A 23,253-nucleotide genomic window follows, 5' to 3' on the forward strand; every position below is an offset into this window, starting at 1 on the left:
CTGGATAAGAAATAATCAGCCATACTTTACACAGTGTTACCACTCACTCAGGCTACTCAGGATAGTTAGAATGAAAAAGAAAAAAATCAGACTGATTCTGACAAACTCAAGATAGTTTGATTTTTTTCTTCAAAACTCAAGCAAGTTTAAATAATTTAAGGGCATAGGTAAATCACATTTTTTCACAATTTTGTTTTATTTTGTATAACTAAGCTACAAGATGCTTTTTACAGATTTTAAAAGTTCAAAATAACTTTTGAGATTTATTAGGTCAAAGTCGGAGGCAACAATAGGTTCCCTGTGGGAGGCACAAACTAAAACGGCAATTAGGCTTGATTTTTTGTCTCAAAGAGTGGCAACCCTGCTTACATTGATTGAGGGAGTATGGTACACCAGAAAGGTTTAATATAAAATGATTACTAAGAGAACAGATAATAAGTATTCCTAATTAGCCAAAAAAGAATTAACATGGAATTCTAGATAATTCAAAACTTACTTAGATAGGTATTTTCATAGTTTTTCTACTAGGATTTTTTGTTTCAAATATTTGAAATTTAGCTGAACTAACTTATTTATTTGTTGTATAATATAAATCTGTGTTAGAAGAGCTTAAAATGAGCTAGGAGGATGTAGTGTTTTATAGCTCTTTGTGTCTTATATCATTAAATATTATTTTTGCAGATACTTGATACATAATTTAAACAGCTTTAACAAGATAAATTCTTCCTACTTCAGTTTTAAAAATATGGTCTTATGTTTAATTCATAAGTTTATAAAGTATTTATTTTAGGTTATATTTACAAAATGTTATATGAAAATTTTAAATAGTAGAATCAGTTGATTGAAATAGTAAATAGTAAAAGTTTGATTATTTTTGTTATTAGTATAAAGTTAAACTTGTTTATTATTCTACTACTTTTTTTTTGGTAGATAAAATCCTTTACATTTAAAATATTTAGTTATTTATAAAAACTATTATTTTTATAATGGACATTAGATTCAAAGAAAGATGTAAAAACCAAAGGAAAACAGTAGATGATGTTTATATATGGAGGGATCGTAAGATTGGTAAAGGTACATATGGTTTAGTGTTTAAAGCTAAAGCAAAAGATCCTGCTAAAAACCAAGAAGAATTTGCACTTAAAATGATTGAAGGTCATGGCCTAACTTTATCTGCATGTAGAGAAATATCAGTAAGTTATGAGTTATATTGAAGTATTGTTTAATTAAAATGATGTACTTAATATATTTTAGTACTAAATTTACTTAAAATATTTCAAGTTTTTTTATATTTCTTTTTTTTAGGAAACTAAATGAAACAAAAATTTTGTTGACTTTTGTACTCTATAGTCAAGTGTAAACTATAAACATTACTTTAACTTTTTTTTAATTTTTGTTAAGTTTTACTACAAAGTAATATTCTTTGTTGTTTTAATTTTTATACTAACTTTGTAAATTACTATAGTGTCTGTAAAAATTTAGTTACAAAATTATATATATTTACTTGAAATTTATATAGAATGTCTAGTAAATTTTTATTACTTATAAATAAATAAAGGTTATAAATTTGACCTTTTTGTTTTATCTTGACTAGTAATAAAAATTATACTTAAAATTAAAACAATTGTATATATTTTGATAGATATTTTTTTGTTTTTGTTCAAACTTTATATGTAGTACTAAGTGCTTTGTGTTCAAAGTAGAGTAAACTATACTTTATGCGTGAAAAATTTATAAGCTGTTGTTTTTTTTATTACAATACAATATTTTTAAACCATTTTTTGACAATTACAGACTTACTTGACATTGAAAAAAATAAATAATGATAGTGATATTAAATACTCCTGTAGAGAATTTTTAGTATTTTTATAAGTTTCCCATCCTGTTTTACAGTCATTCCTAGTTAAAAACTTTTATTGCAACTTATTGTTTATACATTTCAATCAATAAACATTATAAAGACTTTTAAGCTGTTTTTTTTTCTTTAAAACCTTTAATGTTTTTTACTACTAAAATTGTTTAAAAAAGTATATTCATAATTGCATAATGAATTTATACTTGATTTTATTGTCTTCAATATAATTGCTTGGAAGTACTATTTAAAAAAATATTGTTTGATGTATAAATACTTTTAACTATATATTCTATTTTTATAGTGTAGTAGTTTTTAATTGAAGTTTGAGACTAAATTTTATTGTTTTATAATTTGTAGTTACTAAGAGAACTCAACCACAAGCATGTTATAGCACTTGAAGCAATATTTTTATCTCATTCAGATTTGAAAGTTTATCTTGCGTTCAAGTATGCAGAGTATGACTTCTATGTAAGTATTTTTGTAACATTTGTTATTATATAAAACTCTCGTTTTTATAGTTTTATAATTTGGTGTTAGATACTTTGTTATTATTCTTACTCATTACCAGAGTTGCCACTCGATAATGATAATAAAACTAAAATATCCACGAAAAAAATTGTATAAAAATTTAAGCTAAGTATAATTTGTGAAAAATTCAGACTAGTTGAATGTATTTAAAAACAAAAAAATAGTTTAAACATTTTTGTTATACTACAATAAAATTTTGTAATTAAATATTCCCTTAATCATACTTTAAGCACTAGCAAAAAATCTTATGATTGAAAAATGTCTTAGTTTTACTGAAGATGTAACAAAATATTGCTACTAGATAATTTTTTAGTCATAGAACTAAATTTTTAATAAAGTTATACACCGTACAACTATACGTATTTACAAGGTTTGTGCGCATCAGGCTAAAGCAGTTTTTTGCAAAATATTAATTTATGTCATTTCAAATACTTGAAAACTACTGAATTAAAAAAAAAAAGAGAATAATTTTTTTTTTTTTTGAGTAAATCTGATTTTGGTAAGAATTTGTTTCAAAATATAAACTTTGTTATTAAAAGTTGAAATCAGTCTGTATTTGTAAAAACAAATGCTTAAAACCTTTTGTTAAATCTCTAAAATAATTTTAAGAATGGTTATTATGTTGTTTTGAGTAGATTTTATACATCATAATTATGAAAATTCATAAAAAAATACAGTTTAAACATTACAGTTTAAGGCCATAGGGGGGGTAAAACATGTTTTTTACAAGTTGATCTTATTTTAAAGAGTTTTTTCTAAGCTTCAAGATGCTTTTTATTGTTTTAAAAAATTCAAATTATTTTTTGAGATATGACTAGTCAAAGTCAGGCCGCATAATAGGTTCCCTATGGAAAGGGAAAACTAAAACAGCAAAAAAAGACTATTTTATTTAAAATCTATCTTCTCCTACATTTTTCAATCAATCTTCTTCAAACTTTCACAGTCTAATCTTTATACAATAACAAAAAAGCGTTACTTTGGATTTCATAAAAAAAATTGTAAAAATATAATTTTTTTGAAAAAAAAACATTTTTTTTTTAATTTTTGTGATAAAATTTTAATTTTTTTACATTATTAAAATTCTAAAGTAAAGTTTTTTTTTTTTAATATAAGGAATGTTTCTTGAAAATTTGAAGAAGATTGCTTGAAAAATGAAGGAAGAGATAGATTTTTAGTGAATTTTTAAATTTCCAAGAAAATTGACCTCTAAAAATTTGCGGTCCATACATTTGTATCAGAAACTTTATAAAAAAAATAAAATATCTCAAAAGTTAAATGATATTTTTGAATTTTATAAAAACAGGCTTGTAGTTTGTATTTAAAGCTTTCATATAAAAGCCAAAGTTAATTTTTGTAAAAAAAAAAGTCGGACCCCCCCCTCTATGGCCTTAATTCAACAACTTAGCTGTTTGTTTGAATTTGCTTACATTAGCTATGTTTTTCAGAGCTTAGTTAGTTTAACTATTTTAATTTCTAATTTAGAAGCGTCATTCCAAATACTTTTTAGATTAAAACTCTTAGCAGTTTATTCATATATTTTACTGTTCGTTTACTTAAAGTTATTAAATATATTCACAAGACGAAAACTTAGCTTTAACATATAAGTTTCTATCAATATATTCATAGTAGAACTACTTTTTACAATTTATTGAGTTGATAGATGCAACCAAGCCCTAAAATTTGATAAAGTAACAGACCAAGCAGAAATTACAAAGACCGGTTAAAAGTATTCAAGTTGCTGGATAAGCGATTGATAGATGTTGAAAAATAACCTTTGTTAAGTTTTTTTTCTTTAAAAGTAGTGTTTGTGAATATTTGTATTTTGTTAATCTACTAATTAAGGTTCCCTTATACCAAAATGACTTCTAAAAGGGATTTTCCTTACTTTGAAAAAATATCAGGCTAAATTAAAAAAAATTTGCGCATGAACCTTGTATTTAAATAACTTACTTTTTGACATTTTATTAGCCTAAGCAATATATATACTGAGGCTGACTTAGGTTAGTTTGTAGTCATCTTGGATATTTTTGGTGATTCAGGGTATTTTATTTTGCTTCAAAGAATGGTAATTCTGTTAGAATTTACTAAATACTTTTTATTTTCATAAAATACCTATTTTAAGCAACATTTTTAAAAACCATATCAGTTTTTCTACACTAATCAAAAAAGAAATTATTAGGAAAAGCATAAGTACTATGCAGTGTTAACGCATAATGATGTCATGAAGCGTAGGTCGGAAAACTGTGGCTTGGAATCCACATAATCAATTTTTTTAAGAAAATTAATTTAAGTTTTACTTTTTCAAAGTATACCCTTTTTAGATTAATATTTTTTAAACAATCTGTCCCACAAAAGTTTTTTTTCTTTAAAGCGTGGCCTGCAATATATTTTGAAGTAATTTCAGGTTGTTAAGGGCATAGGGGGGTTTATCATCTTTTTCACAAATAAGTATTATTTTATTGAGTTTTAACTAAGCTACAAGTTGCTTTTTACAGTTTATTAAAACTCAAAATACTTTTTGAGATATAGCCGGTTGGAATTGGAGACTACAATAGGTTTCTTATGGGGGCGCAATCTAAAACTGCGAATAACTTGAAGTCATTAAAATCTATCTCCTCCTATATTTTTTGAGATAACTATAAGTAAATCGTTAAAAAATCTTAAAAAACCTTGAATTTCAAACCATTTTTACATGTAAAGAAACGAAAATTCGATCAGTTTCATAAAGATTAATTATAAAGGCACACATTTATTTATATTATTATTTTTTGTTTAAACATACATTTAAAGTAGCTTTACAGTATCTTTGTAATGTTGTTATACTATTTAAGACACTTTTATTACCTTAAGTTTAATTTTGTTCTAAAATTTAACCAAATAACTTGTTTTTCAAAAACCTGGAAGACATCCAGAAAACCTTAGGGAAATTACAAAAATAAATTGGCAACACTTATAAAAGTTTGTGTGTATTTACTAAGTATAACAACAAATTGGTTTTGTAATCGATTTAAACAACTTAATATATTTAGTAAAAAAATTACTTTTGAATAAATGGTTCTAGACGGTTGTCAAGTACCACCGTAACAACAACATTGAGGTCAAAGCTCAAACAGTCAAATCGATGATGCGGGGATTAATTGATGGCATCCGATACCTGCATGATAATTGGGTTATTCATCGAGATCTTAAACCTGCCAATGTACTTATTATGGGTGAGGGTCCTGAAAGAGGAATGGTTTGTTTTATAAAACTATTAATTAATATATAACATATTAGAAACATTTAAATTATTTTCTCTTACTATTCAGTGTAAATTAAGTAGTTAATTAGGCTGCTCTTTAAAAATAATCACAATAAGAAAAAAGTGTATAAGTACTTACATTATTCAAATATTTATAATTTATTCCAAGGTATTAAAATATCATTAATAACCACTTAAGTAATTTTTTAAATAGATAATTTTAAGACTACGCAAATTAAAAAAATCTTAATATGCTACAGTTTTTTAAAAATTGGTAGATTTTTTAACAAATTTACAAAAATTAGAAATTAAATTTTTCTAGTACTGTCAGCTTTTTAACAAGTTTTATAAACATAACTTTTTTTTTAAATTATTAGTTTGCTATTGTACCTGATTAAAAAACAAACAAGTCATTTACTAAACACCAATATATTCGAACAAATTTTTATCAGTGTGGTACAATTGTTGGATAATAAAGAAAATTTAAACTTATATAGCCTTATAATTGCATCAGAAATTAGTTAATCAAACAAAACACAAAACTAAAAAGTAATTAAAATTCTAATTAAACATATTTAAGTATAACATAAGAGCTCTAATTAACTAAACAAGGGTAACGAGTTATCAAAATCTTTCTGCTTACATAATTTTGGTTTATTTATATGAATGTATATGGCTTTAATTTTGACCAGGTCTAATATATTGTTACAACTTCTTAATGTTCTAAATTTCGTTTTGTTATAACTTTTTCCACAAAAGGGATTTTTAGTTAAATGTTCTGATATTGAAAATCTATTCATTGCATTTGAAGTTGCTATACTAGTTGTTAACACCTTGAAACCAGAATTTAAGAGCACATTCCAAAGTTAGTAAGAGAACGTACTAACAATCAGCCAAAGACAATTAGTATAGCAACTTCAAATGCAATGTATAGATTTTCAATATCAGAACATTAAATTAAAAATCCCATTTGTTAAAAAAGTTATATCGAAAGAAATTTAGAATACTAAGATGTCGTAACAATATTTTTGAGCTGCTCAAAATTTAAGTAATATACATTCATTTAAGTAAACCAAAATTATGTAAGCAGAATGATTTTGATTATTCGTTATCTTTGTTTAGTTAATTAGTGCTTTTGTGTTATACTTAAATATGTTTATTTAGAATTTTAATTACTTTTTAGTTTTGTGTTTTGCTTGATTAACTAATTTCTGATGCAATTATAAGACTATATAAGTTAAAAGTTTTCTTTATTTTGTAAAAGTTGTATCAAACTGATGAAAGTTTGTTGAAGTATATTTGTGTTTAGTAAAAGACCTTGTTTGTTTTTTAATAAGTTTTTTGATTCAATATATTTATTTAACAAAGATAATAAGTATTGTATTTTAAATGTCATTAGTTTACTTTCAAATTCAAGTTATTTATAAGAAAAATAAATTATGTATTTACGTTAATTTTATAACTCTATATATATAACTCTATATAGACTCTATATCACTAAGGTCTTTTAAAGTCTTTTTCACCTTCTATTTAAAAGTATTTTTTGAGATAACAAAAATTTAAAATTACAAAAATTGTACTATTTTTTTATTGGTTTTTATCTATTTTAAGTCATATGATTTGTTTTAATTTTTCAATATTTAGCTTGAATTTTTTTTTTATTAGTTTATTTTTGCTTTAATTAGTTTTTAGTTTATATATTTGTTTTATATATAATCTCACGTTATTTTTTGTGGACTAATCTGATACTTTTAAAGAGTTGCAATTATGTCTACAGAAACACTTAGTTGTAGTTGAAAAAAAAAACATTTTTCTATGTTTTTTTAATATAGGGTTTTTTATCGTTAACAACTTTTTATGTATAACTTATGTGTTAGATAATGCCATTTCTTGTTATGTAAATATCAAATCTTATGTCTTTAAAATGAATCTGGATTGTAAAAACGAAGTAATACTTTAAAAGCAGTTGATTCTTATGTCATATTTTTGTAATTTAAATCTAAATTTATTAAAGATTGCAAGTTCTAACTTTAAAGATAAATATAAATATATAGTCTGAAAATAAATATAAATCAAAGTAGAACTTAACAAAACCATAATAGAAAAGGTTTTGTTTCCGTGATTTAAAAGCTAATTTGTTTTACATATTATACTAGAAAAGGCTTACCAAAAATCTGGAATCCTGACAAAACCTGGAATTTGAAAGTTTGGGTTTACAAAAAAAAAAAGAAAAACCTGGATTCTTAAATATAAATAATTTAAAAACCTGAAATTTTAAACAATTTTTACGTGTAAATTAAAGAAATTTGTAACTTTTTCAAGGTTAAAGTTGCAGACTTGGGATTTGCACGTTTATTTCACCAACCTCTAAAACCGCTAGCTGACATTGACCCAGTGGTGGTGACCTACTGGTACAGATCTCCAGAGCTTCTCCTCGGGGCAAGGCATTACACTAAAACAATTGGTTTGTTTTTTATTTGCTCGTTGTGTGTAGTTTTTAACATTTATTTAGCAGCTGAATTTATTCATTAAGCTCTAAATGTTAATAAAACAAAGACTTTTTACTAGTTTTATTGTAAATTTAAATTAGACGTTTATATTAAGGACAATATTTTAAATACAGCTTCAAAGATAGTCGAATATAAGACATATTAGATTGCGATTTTCAGATATGTGGGCAATTGGATGTATTTTTGCTGAAATTTTGAGTGGACGACCGATATTCACTTGCAATGCAGATCAGAACAAGTTTGCTAGTCCTTACCATCCTCAACAATTTCAAAGGTTAGCGTTAGATCAACATCCATTTTACTACAAATATAAAAGTATTCTGATCGTTCAGTTTAAATATATATGTTTTTGAGTTTTAAGTTATTACAGGGTTGCCACGGGTCAGGCAAAGTCAGTTTTTTTGGGAAAATGATCAAAAGTCAGTTTTTTTTTTGCACCAAGACAATTTTGCACGAGGGGACATTTTTGCACGGAGACACTTTAGCCCGAATGGTCATTTTTGCACGAAGACATTTTTACTTTGGTTGAAATTTAAAAAAAATATTAATTTTAATTTTTTACCACAGATGTTTTTGTATTAAAATTTTATTCCGACTAACGACGTTTCACTGCTCTCAAATGAATTTAAGAACAGATCTACGGAGTATCAAAAAAGCTCTAAGAGTAGGCCGTTAATCGGAATAAAGTTTTAACTCAAAAGCATCTGTGGTATATATTCCGATAAGCTTAGCTTATCAGGATCTCCAGAATTTAACGCCTTTTAACGTTACATCTTATAATTATTTTTATATTTTATTATTAGTTTAATATTTTTTACTATCACTGTTACCACTAACCCTTACCCTCGGTCGGTAACTTATTTTTTTCTTTTTATTTTTTTATTAGTTTTTTTTGTTTGTTTTTTCTTTATTAGTAATTTTTATTAGTTTTTATTTGTTTTTTATTTTATTATCACTGTTACCTCTAACCCTTACCCTCGGTCGTTAATTTGTTTTTTTAACCTGTTTTTTTATTAATTTATCTTTTTAGTTTTTTTTCTGTATTTTATTTATAACTTTTTTTAATTCTCGTGCAAAAATGAATATTCGTGCAAAACTATCACTCGTGCAAAATTAACGAAGCAATCGTCTCATCTGAGAAAAATGAAAGAATGTCATATATTGGATCCACCCGAAGAGCATTCAAAAATAGATTGTACGAGCATAGAGTATCATTTCCAAAACCCAACAAGAAGAAGCCCGCCAACTGTACACAACTCGCCAACTACATGTGGAAATTATATGAAAAAGGCGAAAAATTCACTTTTGAATGGAAAATTCTCAGACAGACAAAAAGCAGATTCAAACCAAACTTCATGTGCTCACTATGTAACCTTGAAAGACTTTTTATAGCAAATGCTAACCAAAGAAAAATCCTTAATAAAAGAAATGAACTAGTCACGCAATGCCCTCATTACCCTAAGGAATACTTTTAGTTTATTTTTTATCGCATTAACTTAGTTATTTTATTCTATTTAATTTAATTGTTACATTGTATTTATGTTTGTATTGTGTAAAGATTTTGTTTTAAAGTTACAATATTCCCGTAAAAAGACCATTTCTGTTTTCTAAAAATCCCCTATAAATCTTAGTGTTTACATTTTTTCCAAAGCCTAATATATTAAATGCTTAGTAAATAAATTATCAACATATATAAAATCTATAGTTAATAAATTAATTAAACTAAACTTACCTATATTTCATTTTAAATTAATTTAACTTTAAAATTTAACTTTTGTAAACTACATATTAATTAAAACTCATATATTAAGTGTAAATCTTATTTTTCTTTATGTGTGTATTTTATTTTCCAATTCATCGCCCTGTATACTTTTGTTTTCAGCTTTTTTTAGCGTCTGATGAACTGCTTTGCAGGGAAACGGCGTAACGCAATAAAAGTTTAACAATAAATTTATATAACAAAAATGAAACCTGATGCAAGTTCTTATTTTGGTTCAAAATCTGCAGTGAATAAGAAGTGCGTACTAAAATGCGTACTTGTCAAAATATGTGTACTCAAAATGCGTATTTAACTGGAAGTGAGTACTTAAAACGCATACCTAAGAGGAAGCTAAAAGTCAGGTTAAATTTACAAAATTTGGCGTGGCAACCCTGTTATTAGAATATGCAGCTTAATAATTTATGTTATACGTGAGCTAGACAATTTTGTTGTGTAAATAAACTGAATTAATTTAAAGAAATGTTATGACTGCTGTTAACGTTTCATTCATATAATTTTTTTTTAAACTTTATATTCAGTGTACTACCTTTAATAAATACTACCTAAATACACTTTCTGTAATTTAAACAATCAATAAATGTTCATCTAAAATTGTTAACGTATACTTTTTAAAATTAATGTGCGTACATCTATGCGTTTTTAATTTTTAGAATAATGGAAGAAATGGGTTACCCTTCCGAGCAAGACTGGCCAGATATGAAAATATATCCTGAGTTTCCTACTTTTCAGAAAAACTTTCGTAAAAAAGACTTTGATGGGCGTTCTCTTAAAATCTGGGCGCACAGAAACCCTTTCAAAAACATCAGCTCTAAAGCTTTTTATTTGGTTTGTGTGTTAAATAAAGGAATATTTAACTTTTTGTATAGCTATAGTCTAAATCCTGATTGCAAAAAGTAAGAATACATAACTACTAGCGACTATTCAACTTAATAATTTTTTACATTTTAAATTATCATCAATTACTAGTTAAGACTTTTAATAAATAATGAAACATATTTAAAAAATGATTATTTTTTTATCTAGTTTAAAACAAAGTTGTTTTTATTTACAAAATGTTTATTAAAAGCCAAAAGAACACGGTTGATTTTTATATTTTTAAACTGTAATATTAATTTAAAGATTTGTTGTTTCACAAGGTCTGAGTAAAAGTTAAATATTTTCTTTTTTTTTACTATAAGTTCTTTGCTTGAAAGGCAGTGTAATTGTAGAATTAGTTGTGCTAAAACTACTTCAACGCTTTTTTAAATAACAAAGTTATTTTTTGTGTTAGTTTATGTTTTTATCTACTACAATTATAAATGTTATAAATTATAAATGTTTATTCCATTATTATGTCATATTTTATATATTATTCGGGTCAATTTCTCCACAAATTATTTTTTTATGAATCTAATGCTATAAGTTTGTTTTAAAAAATAAAAAGTTACTGCTAACTAAGAAAATTATTATTTAATCAATATTTTAATTTTGGTGTATTGTTTAACATATTTTTGAGAAATAGATAAACTTACTTTTCTAAATTTTATTTTGTGTATAAATTGAAATTAAAAGATGATTAAAGCTTTGCATAATTTTAGCTTAAGAAATTTCTTGCTTGGGACCCAAACAAAAGAATTTCAGCTGAAGTAGCTTTGAACGATGATTATTTCAAAGAAGAACCTTTAGCCAAAGACGAGTGGGTATAAAATAACTTTTTTAGTACTTGAAGTAATATTTTGTACGATATATAATTTTATTTAGTTTAAAATTTCTATCAATGTTTTATTAAAAATATTTTGGAAGCATAAGTATGTTATACATAAAACATAAATAACTTATTTTACAGTTGTTTCTACGGAGAACTTATTCCTTACCCTAAAAGAGTATGTCAACATGAAGATAAGACAAAAGATATTGAAAAAAACAAACATGGAAAAGTATTTGTTTTTATACAAAATTACTAAAATTGAAGCATTACTTTTTAAAGTTTTTTTTTCAACTTATATGATATAATATATTATATAATATTATATAATATATGATAGAGGTTGTTATACTATTTTAATCATAGAAAACAGAAGAAAATAAATCAAAGCGTGTGCAACAAAACAGTAATGAGCTTCAAGAAAAAAGATTGAAATTAGAAGCTAACAGATCTAAACTGACTGGTTGTGCTCAAAAACATCAACTTAAGCAAAACAAAAGTCGTTTGTTAACGATGAGTAAGGTAAGAGTATGAAAAATTTTTAAACTTACGATCTAATTTTATAATTTTAAATTCGTTAATCAATCAATGGAATAATACACAGGAACTAATCAAATGGTATAAAAAATGTATAAATTCTTACATACAAACTAATGAAATTTAAATTTTGTCGTTGTTGGTGAAAAACTGTTCATAGTATTATGTTCTGCTTCTACTGATATTTTCTTAAAATAAGTAGAAAATTATATTTTAAACTGTCACAAAAAAACTTAAGAGAGTGTTATTTACATTTTATGTACCTAATTAAAAGCAAAGAATTATGTTCATAGTTTTAAATATACACTTTTTCTTTGAAAACTTTTTTTTGTTTAGTTTTGTTGTTGTAAAAATAGATAAAAGTATTTAAAAGTCACGCTTATGAAATAATTAATATCATTGGTGATTTTCAAAGTATTAAGTTTTTATATCATCGTGCTTATCATTGTATAAATATCCGTTTTCTAATATTTTGTAACTACTTTTGGTTTTCATCTTTGTTTAGTATACTTATAGTATATTAACTTACTTCGAAAATAATCCTAATCAACCAATTTGTGTAAATTTATTACTTCAGTATTTGTTCTAAATTATTGTAAGTATTGTAACTAAGAAGAACATAAGTGTATTTTGAGAAGCATTTTTAAATATTATTTAAATTTAAATATAAATAATGGTTGTAGGTAAACGGACATAACTTAAATCAACCAAATGAAGTTAACAACAACTTCACGTTAGAAAGTCAGCAGCGGCACGCTCTCAACCAACAAATAAAGCATAAAAAGGCCCACATGACCTCACATCAGCGAAATGTACAAAATATTAGCCAGCAAAAGTTTACAGGAAAGAATCATAGCTTTGTATGTGTCGATACTAAGCCATTTTTGTTATTCAGGGTGCATATATTTCAGCTCTTTATTTCTGCCTTGCTTTTTTTATATATTTATATTATAAACCACTTCGTCCATGGTTATTTTACATCTAAAAATAATCCCTTTAAAATTATATTGAAACTAATAAATGATTTTGTATTTTTGTACCTGAAAAAAACATTAGATTAGTTTTTAAGACTATTAGAATATAAATTTAAAAAAAGTGTGTTTCTAAAAATTTATCAATATGATAAATTGAATACTTTGATGAATTTGTGAGATAAAATATTATTTTTTAAAAATAAATTATAAATAATTTTAATTTTCTGCTGCTGCATATTATTTATTCGGTTTGTTTTTATCATACATGAGTTAAATTTGCTAACAAGTTTATAAAGCGTTATAACTAATGGCTAGTTATAACTAAACGTATAATCTGTGTTTTTTTAAAGATTTGTTGACTGTTTAGTTATTGAAAAAACTTTAAATGCTATCTTAGAGCTATTTTTATGTTAATTAACAACATAATAATTTACCTACACACAGTATACATTATATACTAGTTTATTTTTGATATATATATATATATATATATATAATTTCTGTGTGTATTTAAGTAATATTGTTTAAATTTTCTATATAAGGTGCTTTTAAAAGGCTGTGCTAAATAATTCTTTAGTCATACTCTTTTAAACATTAGGTTTGTCTCTATGAAATTAGATTATCAGTAGCTTTTTTTAAACAAAAGTTCATATCAGTACCACAATAAAATGTAAAAATAAATTATAACTTATTTGATAAAGTTTTAAACTTTGCAAGTTTATTTATTTTGCTATATTACGTAAATTATTTCAAAAAACCGTTAAAAACAACAAAAATAAAGTTAACTTCCTCAAAATACAGTTACTTTTATAATTTTTTACTATTACTTGGTGCAAACGTTAGTGATTTTTTTGATATTTAGGTGTTTTTTTTTTAATTTAGCAGCAGTTTTAGTTGCATAATAGTATTGATAACAAAAACTACTTATAAGTTGTAAATGCTTGAAAATTATTCATACTTGATTTTTGTTAGTGTACACAATTAGTTTTGCTATCATGAAAAAGTTTTTTAATAGAATTATGTTTATCAATTACCATTCAAATGTTTTTGATACCTTTAAAAATATTTGATCTACATTCCATTTAGTTGTAATAAACACAATCATGAACTAATGTTTATTTTTATACAATTTTAACTAACTGTATTAATTTTTAATATTTTCGCTGTTACTACCAATATAAACTGAATTGAATATTAATATTTTACAAAATGACTTTATTTAAACACAAAATCGATTTTTTTTGTTAAAAGTTTATTTTAGGTTTAAATAGAAATACAAAACCTTTATATGTAATATTAATCTTAATTAATAAAGTTAGATAAATGTTACAACGAAAGTTTTTTTTAAATTTTATATTATGATTTAGCTAAAAGTTTTATAGAAATATTACTTATAAGTAACTAAAATATTAAAAAGCCAATCCCTACTTGTAATTAAAAGGTTCTGAACCATATAAACTAGTTATTTTTGATATAGGACAAAAGATAGTTTACAATAAATTTCTTATAGGTTGTTTACTTATGTAAGTTTTGTTATTAATTAATTCCTACTTAAAAAATATTTTAGGAGTTTAAGAGCATAATTTTTATGTTTTGTTATTAATTTTTATTGTAACTACAGTGTTTTTTTAAAATACATTTAATAAGCAAAAAACCCATGTTATTTTTAAAAACGCAAATAAAGTAAAACATGAAAAAAGCAAGTTAATTTACGAACATATTTTTAACATAGTCGTAACCCAAATTTATTGATATTTTAAGTCATTGCAGATAAATAAACTGTATTAAAGAAGTGTATACAAGGGGCTTACAATCCATGTGCTATTTAGGGTGATTTCATAACCACGCAAAGAGAAAAATTGTCTAATAGTATATAACTTTTTTTAATTGAAAATAACATCTCTTGATGTTAGCTGAGTAATGCTAGTTTAGTTTTACTTGATAGTTGACCTTATTGTTTGGATTTAGGATATTGATACAAAACTTGTGGATACACACATTTATAAGATAGTTGTTATTTTGAATAAGACTACAAGTTGTATTTCGCAAGTATAAAAATTCTAAAACAGCTTTGATAACTTTTAAGGAATTAAATAGCTAAATGTAAGTTATATCACTATACAGTCGAACATACTTACTAAATAACTATTCTTTCGTTAGGCATTTAAATGTATTAAATTTTTATACAATATGCTACTTTAGGTTGATCAGATTAATAAGAAGCACTTATGACTTCACAAGTTTAAAACTCATATAAAGCTGCGAACAGATGTAAAATAAAATTCTAAAAAGTTTGTATAATGGATAGTGAGGGTGTTTTTTAATATAAATTTACTATTACTTTTTACTACTTAAATCTAATTATAATTTTTGATATTTTTAATGCTTATGGCATAATTTTTAAAGTTAATAAAAACTGCTTTGCTTGTTTCGTCAGAGTTTTTATAAGTTATCATGAAATATTGCAAATATTACACGGTTTAGCGATTAGACTATATAAAGTAACCAATATTTATTTTAACAGTTTATACTAACAAAACAATGTTTCACTCCTATACTTGCATATAGGAGATTCTCAGTTGTTGTTAACATATCTTATCCCAAATTAGAATCTTCAAATTGTTTAATTTAAAACAAGTTACAATACTATATAAAGTAAAGAAAAAAATAAAAAAAGACGAAAATTATAGTTTATATTTTGTAAGTAACAATGGTCAGCAAAGTGAGTGGGTGTCACTTTTGCACGAGCGTCACTTTTGCACGAGCGTCACTTTTGCACGGCGACTCTTTTGCACGAGCGTCACTTTAGCACGAAGGACACTTTTGCACGGCGTCGTTTTTGCACGCAGGGTCACTTATGCACGAGTGGACAATATTGCACGAAGACATTTGCACAAGTTGACAAAATAATTGTTTTATCAACTTTTTTTTTTTTAATTTTCACCATTACCCCTAACCTTTAACTTTCGTTCGGTAAATTTTATTTTATATTTTTAAAACATTTTATATATATATTTTTTTTGCTGTTTTTATTCTTTATGATTTTTATTAGGTATGTATTTTTTCTATTGCTGTTATCCCTAACCCCTACCTTCGATTAGTTTTTTTTTCCTTTTTTGTTTCTTTATTAGTTTAGTTTTTTTTTGTCTAGGTTTTATTTTATTTTGTAAAATTGTTTTATTTTACTTTTGTTATCACTGTTACCACTAACCCTAACCCTCGACCGGTAACTTTTTTTTCAATTTAATTTTTTATCTTATTTTTTTAAAAATTTAGTATTCTTTTTATTTTATTTTTACTTTCGTGCAAAATGACCCTCCGTGAAAAAGTGACCCTCCTTGCAAAAGTGACGCCGTGCAAAAGTGTCCCCTCGTGCTTAAGTGACCCTGCGTGCAGAGGTGTCCTCTCGTGCAAAAGTGACCCTTTGTGCAAAAGTGTCCCCTCGTGCAAATAAGACGCTCGTGCAAAAGTGACTCGTTCCCCCGCAAATTACGACCCGCAAACAATGTTCATCAGCAAAAGAATCCGGCCTGCACAGTGTTTTTATTTATAAAAAAAAATAACACTTTACAAGCACACTATTTGATTACATTGTGGACTACAATAACTGTATTTCTATTTTATTACTGTTTATCATTTGATTAAAGCAGCTTTACATACATTGTATTAAAAAGTACTCCGAACACTATTATTTTAGCCAATACAAAATAGTACTAACATTTAAAAAAAACAGTTTGTATTTGTTTTAAAGCTAGACTTTTATTTATCTTTGTAACTCATTGTTTTAATTTACTAAGAGCACAGCAGTGTGTTTTATTTTTTCATGCTATTTTATCTCAGATAATAAGTAAGCCTGAATAATTATCTTTAAAATTCAAAATATTTTCTTTAAAGGACGGTTGTTAGTTTGTACCTGCTGTAATTCAAACAGTAGTAATGCCTCGAATATATACATTTAAACCAGAAGATACACTTATAAGTTTAATTTTTTTTTTGAGTAAATTTAAAAACCGAGAAGGTCTCTATTACAATAGCAGGTATCAGTTTACAGTTGAAATTAGACACAATGTTTTACTTTTTAGGCTTTTATAAATAAAAAAGCCCAATTCAATTTGTTATTAGAACAAAAAAATAAATAAAAACATGCGATGCTTTCTTTTTGTTTTAGTCGTTTTTTTGCATTATAAATTTCTATCTTGAAATTTGGTTTAAATAAACATATAGGTATTGCAAGTATTTTTACAGTTTAAATTATTCAATTTAAATACTGCAAATTTTTATTGCGTTTTATAATAGTTTAAAGTTCAAGTAAAACAAAAAAAAATTTATATGTCAATTAAACTTTTTATTCTTCCTATCCTAAAAATAACAAAAGCAAAAAATATACATCTAACATTAATAAAAGAAAAACTTATTCTTAACAAAAAAAGTAAGAAAAATAAATCATTCTTCAAAGACTATAAAATTAAATCAAAAGAATATGAATTAGCTGTTAAAAAATACAATTTAGAATATGAAAAATACTTATGCACTAACCCAAATTTTAAAAAGTTTTATAGCTACGTTAAATCTAAATATAAATTAAATACTTCATTGCCTCCCCTACTTGATCACCATAAAAACAAAACAGTAGTTTAAGATTTTGAAAGAGCCACACTTTTCAATAAAAATTTTCAAAATGTATTTAAACAAGATCAAAATCATCAAAGTTTTTAGCAACCTAAAAAAAATTCAATAAAATGAAAAATTTTATTATAAGTTATGAAGACATTAACACATCGACGAAGCACCTTAAAGATAAAATTATTAGAACGCCAGAGAAAACTCCACCTTATTTTATTAAGCATGCTATTCTATCATTAGTTTTTCCTTTACTATTAGTTTTTAATTGCTCCCTAGCATTGTCAGAAATACCTAAACAACGGAAAACATCTTATGTAATTCCAGTATACAAAAAGGTATCAAACACGACCCATTAAATTATAGGCCAATATCCTTAACAGTACGTTTTCCCAAATTTTTGAACACATTATTTCCCAAAAAATATTTAATCACATCTTCGACTTTAATTTGTTAACACCAAAACAATTTGGCTTTGTTCCCTACCGATCATCAGGAATTCAACTATTGACATGTTTACATACTTCGTTAATAACTTACTTGAACAATAAATCAGTCACAGTGGTCTATACTGACATCAAAAAAGCTTTTGACTCTGTGTCACACATTAAATTATTAAAAATTATGACTCAATATGGTTTTGATGATAACTTAGTGAATTGGTTAAGCGAACTTTTAAATAGTAAGACACAGAGTGTACTCATTAACAACACATTATCAGATCCTCTGAAAATTCACAAGGTGGAATCATTGGTCCTCTTCTTTTTTTAGTTTACATCAACGATATTACTTTTAATACTCACATTCAAATCGAAATAAGTCTATTTGCAGATGACGCAAAAAGTATTTAGCAAGTCAGAAACTTCTTTACAAATAACATTAGATAATATTCACGAATGGCTAAAAACAAGAAAACTTGATTTAAATCCAAAAAAATGCCAAGTTCTAACCATAAATAAAATAAACCCTTCCCTATTAATATTTAAATTAATAAAACTAAAATACCAGCAGTAAAACTTTTTAAAGACTTAGGAATACATATATCTGAAAATCTAAAATGGAACGAACATGTAAATTATTTATATAAAATTGCTCAAAACTCATCATATCTTAATCATAATTGCTTAAAAGTTTTAAGACTAATTCTACTAATATTCTTACTAATTATCTAAAATCTACGTTAGCCCTAAACTCGAATACAATACCCCAATATGATCACCCTATTTAAAAAAAGACATTATTAGGATTGAGTCTTTGCAGAGAAATTTTACCCGTTTTGTTTGTAATAGATGCAACATTTCAAATACCTCATACAAAGATAGATTGGTGAAGCTCAGATTGGAGTCTCTAGAGTCTAGATTATAGAAGATGGCAGTTTGACTTGATAACACTTTTTAAAATTGTTAATGGTATATATCAAGAATTTTTCAATCAGTTTTCAGTTTTTCTCAGACCAATTATAATTTGAGAGGAAATTATAAAAAAATAAAATGTAAATATAATTTTAATAACAGTCAGAGCCAAAATTATTTTTTCTGCAGAACAATAAATATGTGGAATAGGTTATTGCAGAATGTGGTTTCGTGTGGGAGGGTGGAACATTTTTCGATTAAAATTAAAAAAATAGATTTAAATAGTATAAACACAAGTAAAATACAGTGATTATCGAATAAAAATTCATTTTAAAATTTAGTATCACTAAGAATAGTTTTTCTTCCCTACGCCTTCCCCTACAGATAAAAGTTGTTGTGTATAATTTTTGTAACTGTGTAATCTTTTATAGTCTATGCATAAGTGTTTGTACGAGAATTTATTTCGTTTTGTTTTTTGTGCATACTAAGTTATAATTGATCATACAGGACTAATTGTTTGTAATTTTTTACTATGTTATGTTTAGTTTTTTAATTTTCATTGAATGTAATTTATTTGTTTCTTTTTTCGTGTGTATTGTTTAAGCAGCTCAGGAGTTAATGCCCAAGTCCATCTTCGCACAATAAACTCCAATAATAATAATAATAATAATAATAAGATGTAACGTTATAAGGCGTTAAATCCTGGAGATCCTGATAAGCTAAGCTTATCGGAATGTATATCACAGATGTTCTTGTGCTAAAACTTTATTTCAACTAACGGCGTTTCACTGCTCTCAAATAAATTTAAGAACAGATCTACGGAGTCTCAAAAAGCTCTAAGAATTCTTAGAGCTTTTTGAGACTCCGTAGATCTGTTCTTAAATTTATTTGAGAGCAGTGAAACGCCGTTAGTTGAAATAAAGTTTTAGCACAAGAACATCTGTGATAATAATAATAATATAAATTTACATTTTACATCTTGTATATATATGTGATGGTAACAGTAATCAGTTAAATCTGCAATAAAATCTATTTATTTCAAAAGCTATTTATTTGTTTTCTATTAACATCATATAAGTTTTAGTAGTATTTTGCTTTAATGTGTGCAAAAATAAGTTAATTACCAGTATATGTATGACCCTATAATTACCCATAAAGTATGAAGTAATGTGGTCCTTATACAAAACTTTACCCTTTTTAACTTTTGATATTTCGTCATAAATATTGAAGATATCATTACCGAATTTTTTGTTAGATAGGCCATCATTCATGGCAAGAATAAATACAGTTTTTATATAATCAATGCTGTTTTTTTTTTGTTGTTTTATTTTTCATTGTAGTCTTTTTGTCAGGTTGTAACATGTGCAATTTAAATCTAATATTTTGAATTAAACAATAGTCGGGTTATATATCTTTTAAAAAAGAATCCAGAAGTTTCTAGTACTTTTAGTGAACACCTTTGTCTATGGAAACGTTTGCAACATCCAATTTTTTATGCATTTTTAACAAAAAAAATATTAATTAATCCAATTTTTTTGTATTGCTTAAAAAAAAAGACTATTTTTACATCAGGCAAATGTGAATAAGAAAGGTTTTCTATAATAATTGTAGGGGCTTGGCTAGTATATAAATAAAACATTGTGTTTTGTCTTCAATAATTGTTCTACTGGCCTTATCGACAAAACATAAATCTAAAAGAACACATAGACAACAAAAATCTGGGTTTTCGTTTTATTGATAACCAAAAATTTTTCAAAAAGGGACCCATAATTAGACTCACTCCTTAAAGAGTTCCAAAAAATTCTAGGTCGGTATATTTTTGCCTTCATTAAACCATTAAACCATTTTCTCATAAAAAAGTTGCATTATATCAAAAATTATTAAATAGTTTAAAAAAATGTTTAATACTTAGTAGGAACAGACAAGCAGTAATACATTAAAATAAAAGAGTTCTCATAGAAATTTCTTTTGTGAGAGTGGATTATTTTAGGCGTAATTTTCAAAATTGCTGCACTCAGGTTAACCATAAATGAACTTACCTTAATAAAACGGCCTAAGTGATAAAATAGTTTATGAAAAAACTTATAATATTATAGCATGTGGTATACAGTTTTTTTTTTTTTTAAATTTTTTTAGATATGCAATTATTTTTTAAATACTAAAAAAAGTACATCAGTGTTTTGAGTTAATTGTTTTTTGTTTTAGCTAAAAAATTCCAGTTAATATCAAAGTCTAAATTTCCATACTTTAGTTCCGTTATCTATTTTGAAAAATCGGTTTTTAAAATTTTATTTATATTTTCATAAACATCTAAGTCTCGCAATAAAAAGGTAAACCAGATGACGCTTAATTTTTTCCACTGTTCTCACGGTCGTTCTGTGTAAGGCATTTTTTAAGAAACATTTACCATTGGTCATAAATAAGTTTAATTTAATTAGTCAAATAATAACAAAAAAATAACTAAGTTTTTTTTTGTAGGAAAAGTATAAAAGAAGTAAGAAAATAAAAAATCAACTAGTTGATAAAGATTCGTATTTTCTCTTAATTTATTCTAAGTATCTTTCATATTTTTATTGGTAAATTTTCTAAAAACTTGTACTTTATAACTTTTATGCATTTTTGTCAGTTTAGTTCAACTCAACTAATGGATTTTGTTGCTCAACTATCTATTTTAACATTTTTAAAAGATTTAATAACAAATTCGTATGAAAGTATGGATTGTAATAAAATATTGTTTTATAATATACATCAATTAGGAGCTTATATCTACATTATAAAAGGTGAAACTTTTTAGTTTGAACTTTGTTTTATTAGCTCGTACACATTGGAATCTTAGAAAAAAAATTAAAGTTATACATATACTTAAAGTTAAATAACAAAAAGCTAAAATTTAGAAAGACTTTGATTTGTTTGTTTTTAGATAAAAGATTGTACAAACAGTTCCTTACCTAAATATATTTTTAGTTTTATTCTTTACTTTGGAAACTTTATACGTCCTGGACATAACATTAAACTGTATCCTGGTTTATGACTTGATAACCGAAAAGGTTTTTCGTACACCATGTCCTTTGAACGAATTTTTGAGCGCTTTTTTTTTTGTTCAATAAAAATTATAAAGTACACTTATATTATAACACTTGTTTAAAAGTAAACTGTAAAAGAAGGTATTTGTTTCATGATTTATGCAGTATAAATATTAAGTTGAAAAAGTATTACATGTAAAAATTAATAAACTTAAATATTCCAAACTGTATAAAAAATATAATATAAACGTAGTTAGGCTTATAACGATTAGACAAAAAGCTCAAAAATTTTAGGAAAGTATTAGTTCAATTTAAAAGTAGTTTTTTTTTTTTTAAATCGTAACAAAATACAAGTCAAATACATTTTTAACATTTTAGTCTTAAAACTTAGGGTTTTTCTAACAATCACTGAACTATGTAGTGTTCGTTATTTCTAACGCCCACAAAGTTTTTATTTTTTACAAAATATGTTAAAAAAACAGATTACAAATGTTTTATATTTTGCAATTTTTCTTAGTCAAACTTTTCGTAAACTTTTGAAAAAAATAAAAATTTTTAGTTAACTTTGAGATACAAATGACGTAATATTACAAAGCAGCTTAACTTTTCCTCTCAGCTCTTTTTAAACTAAATAAAGATTGTTGATATTTGTACAAGTAACAACGTTACCCATTCATTCAGTGCTACTTCAAAACACTTAACGTCGCAGAGAACACAGCAGCACCTTTTTGTTTTTACGAAATCTTAAAACATTTGTTATTGCACAAAGTTTGAAACTAACTTTTTTAAGCATTCTTTAAAGCATTCTTTTTTTAGTTGTGGTCTAACTTAAATTTTTTGTTTAGAGATTTTATACCAACTTTATCTTGAATGATTATTTGTAAACCAGTTATTCATTTACCTATACAAACATCTAAATGAGTTTGAATACATTTCAAAACAATTACAAAACATGCTATCGGTATAATCTTATTTACTAAGCTTAATTTAAGTACACGAAAACAGTTAGTTTTATGTAAACTATTATTTTTTATGTATAGATTATGAAAACATCATATACTGTTTACCTTATTTTCATAAATAATTTTATAAACATAACGTACTATAAGTATATATAAAAACTAAATAAATAGTTTTTTTTTTGTGATT

General features: G+C 25.0%; 1 protein-coding gene across 1 annotated transcript; it reads left to right on the forward strand.

Annotated features, from left to right (window-relative positions):
- The first annotated feature begins 967 nt into the window (after positions 1-967).
- Positions 968-19,594, forward strand: LOC145847698 (cyclin-dependent kinase 8-like). The gene is made up of 11 exons (XM_082953684.1): positions 968-1,193; positions 2,213-2,323; positions 5,445-5,618; positions 7,947-8,088; positions 8,294-8,408; positions 10,565-10,739; positions 11,492-11,589; positions 11,740-11,830; positions 11,965-12,120; positions 12,819-12,995; positions 19,589-19,594. Exons 1-11 carry the CDS (start codon positions 987-989, stop codon positions 19,592-19,594), a joined length of 1,452 nt encoding a protein of 483 aa, XP_082809810.1. The 5' UTR covers positions 968-986.
- The last annotated feature ends 3,659 nt before the right edge of the window (positions 19,595-23,253 follow it).

Source organism: Thalia democratica, unplaced genomic scaffold, assembly GCF_965202585.1.
Source record: "Thalia democratica unplaced genomic scaffold, ktThaDemo2.hap1.1 HAP1_SCAFFOLD_1055, whole genome shotgun sequence".
Classification (NCBI taxonomy): domain Eukaryota; kingdom Metazoa; phylum Chordata; class Thaliacea; order Salpida; family Salpidae; genus Thalia; species Thalia democratica.

What these genes read in the sequence shown, in the direction of transcription:
- LOC145847698 (XM_082953684.1), top strand. Translation starts at nt 987, where the DNA reads ATGGACATTAGATTCAAAGAAAGATGTAAAAACCAAAGGAAAACAGTA. An exon ending in CATCCTCAACAATTTCAAAG is followed by an intron (nt 8,409 to 10,564) that starts GTTAGCGTTAGA and finishes TTTAATTTTTAG; the next exon opens with AATAATGGAAGAAATGGGTT. An exon ending in GCTCTAAAGCTTTTTATTTG is followed by an intron (nt 10,740 to 11,491) that starts GTTTGTGTGTTA and finishes GCATAATTTTAG; the next exon opens with CTTAAGAAATTTCTTGCTTG.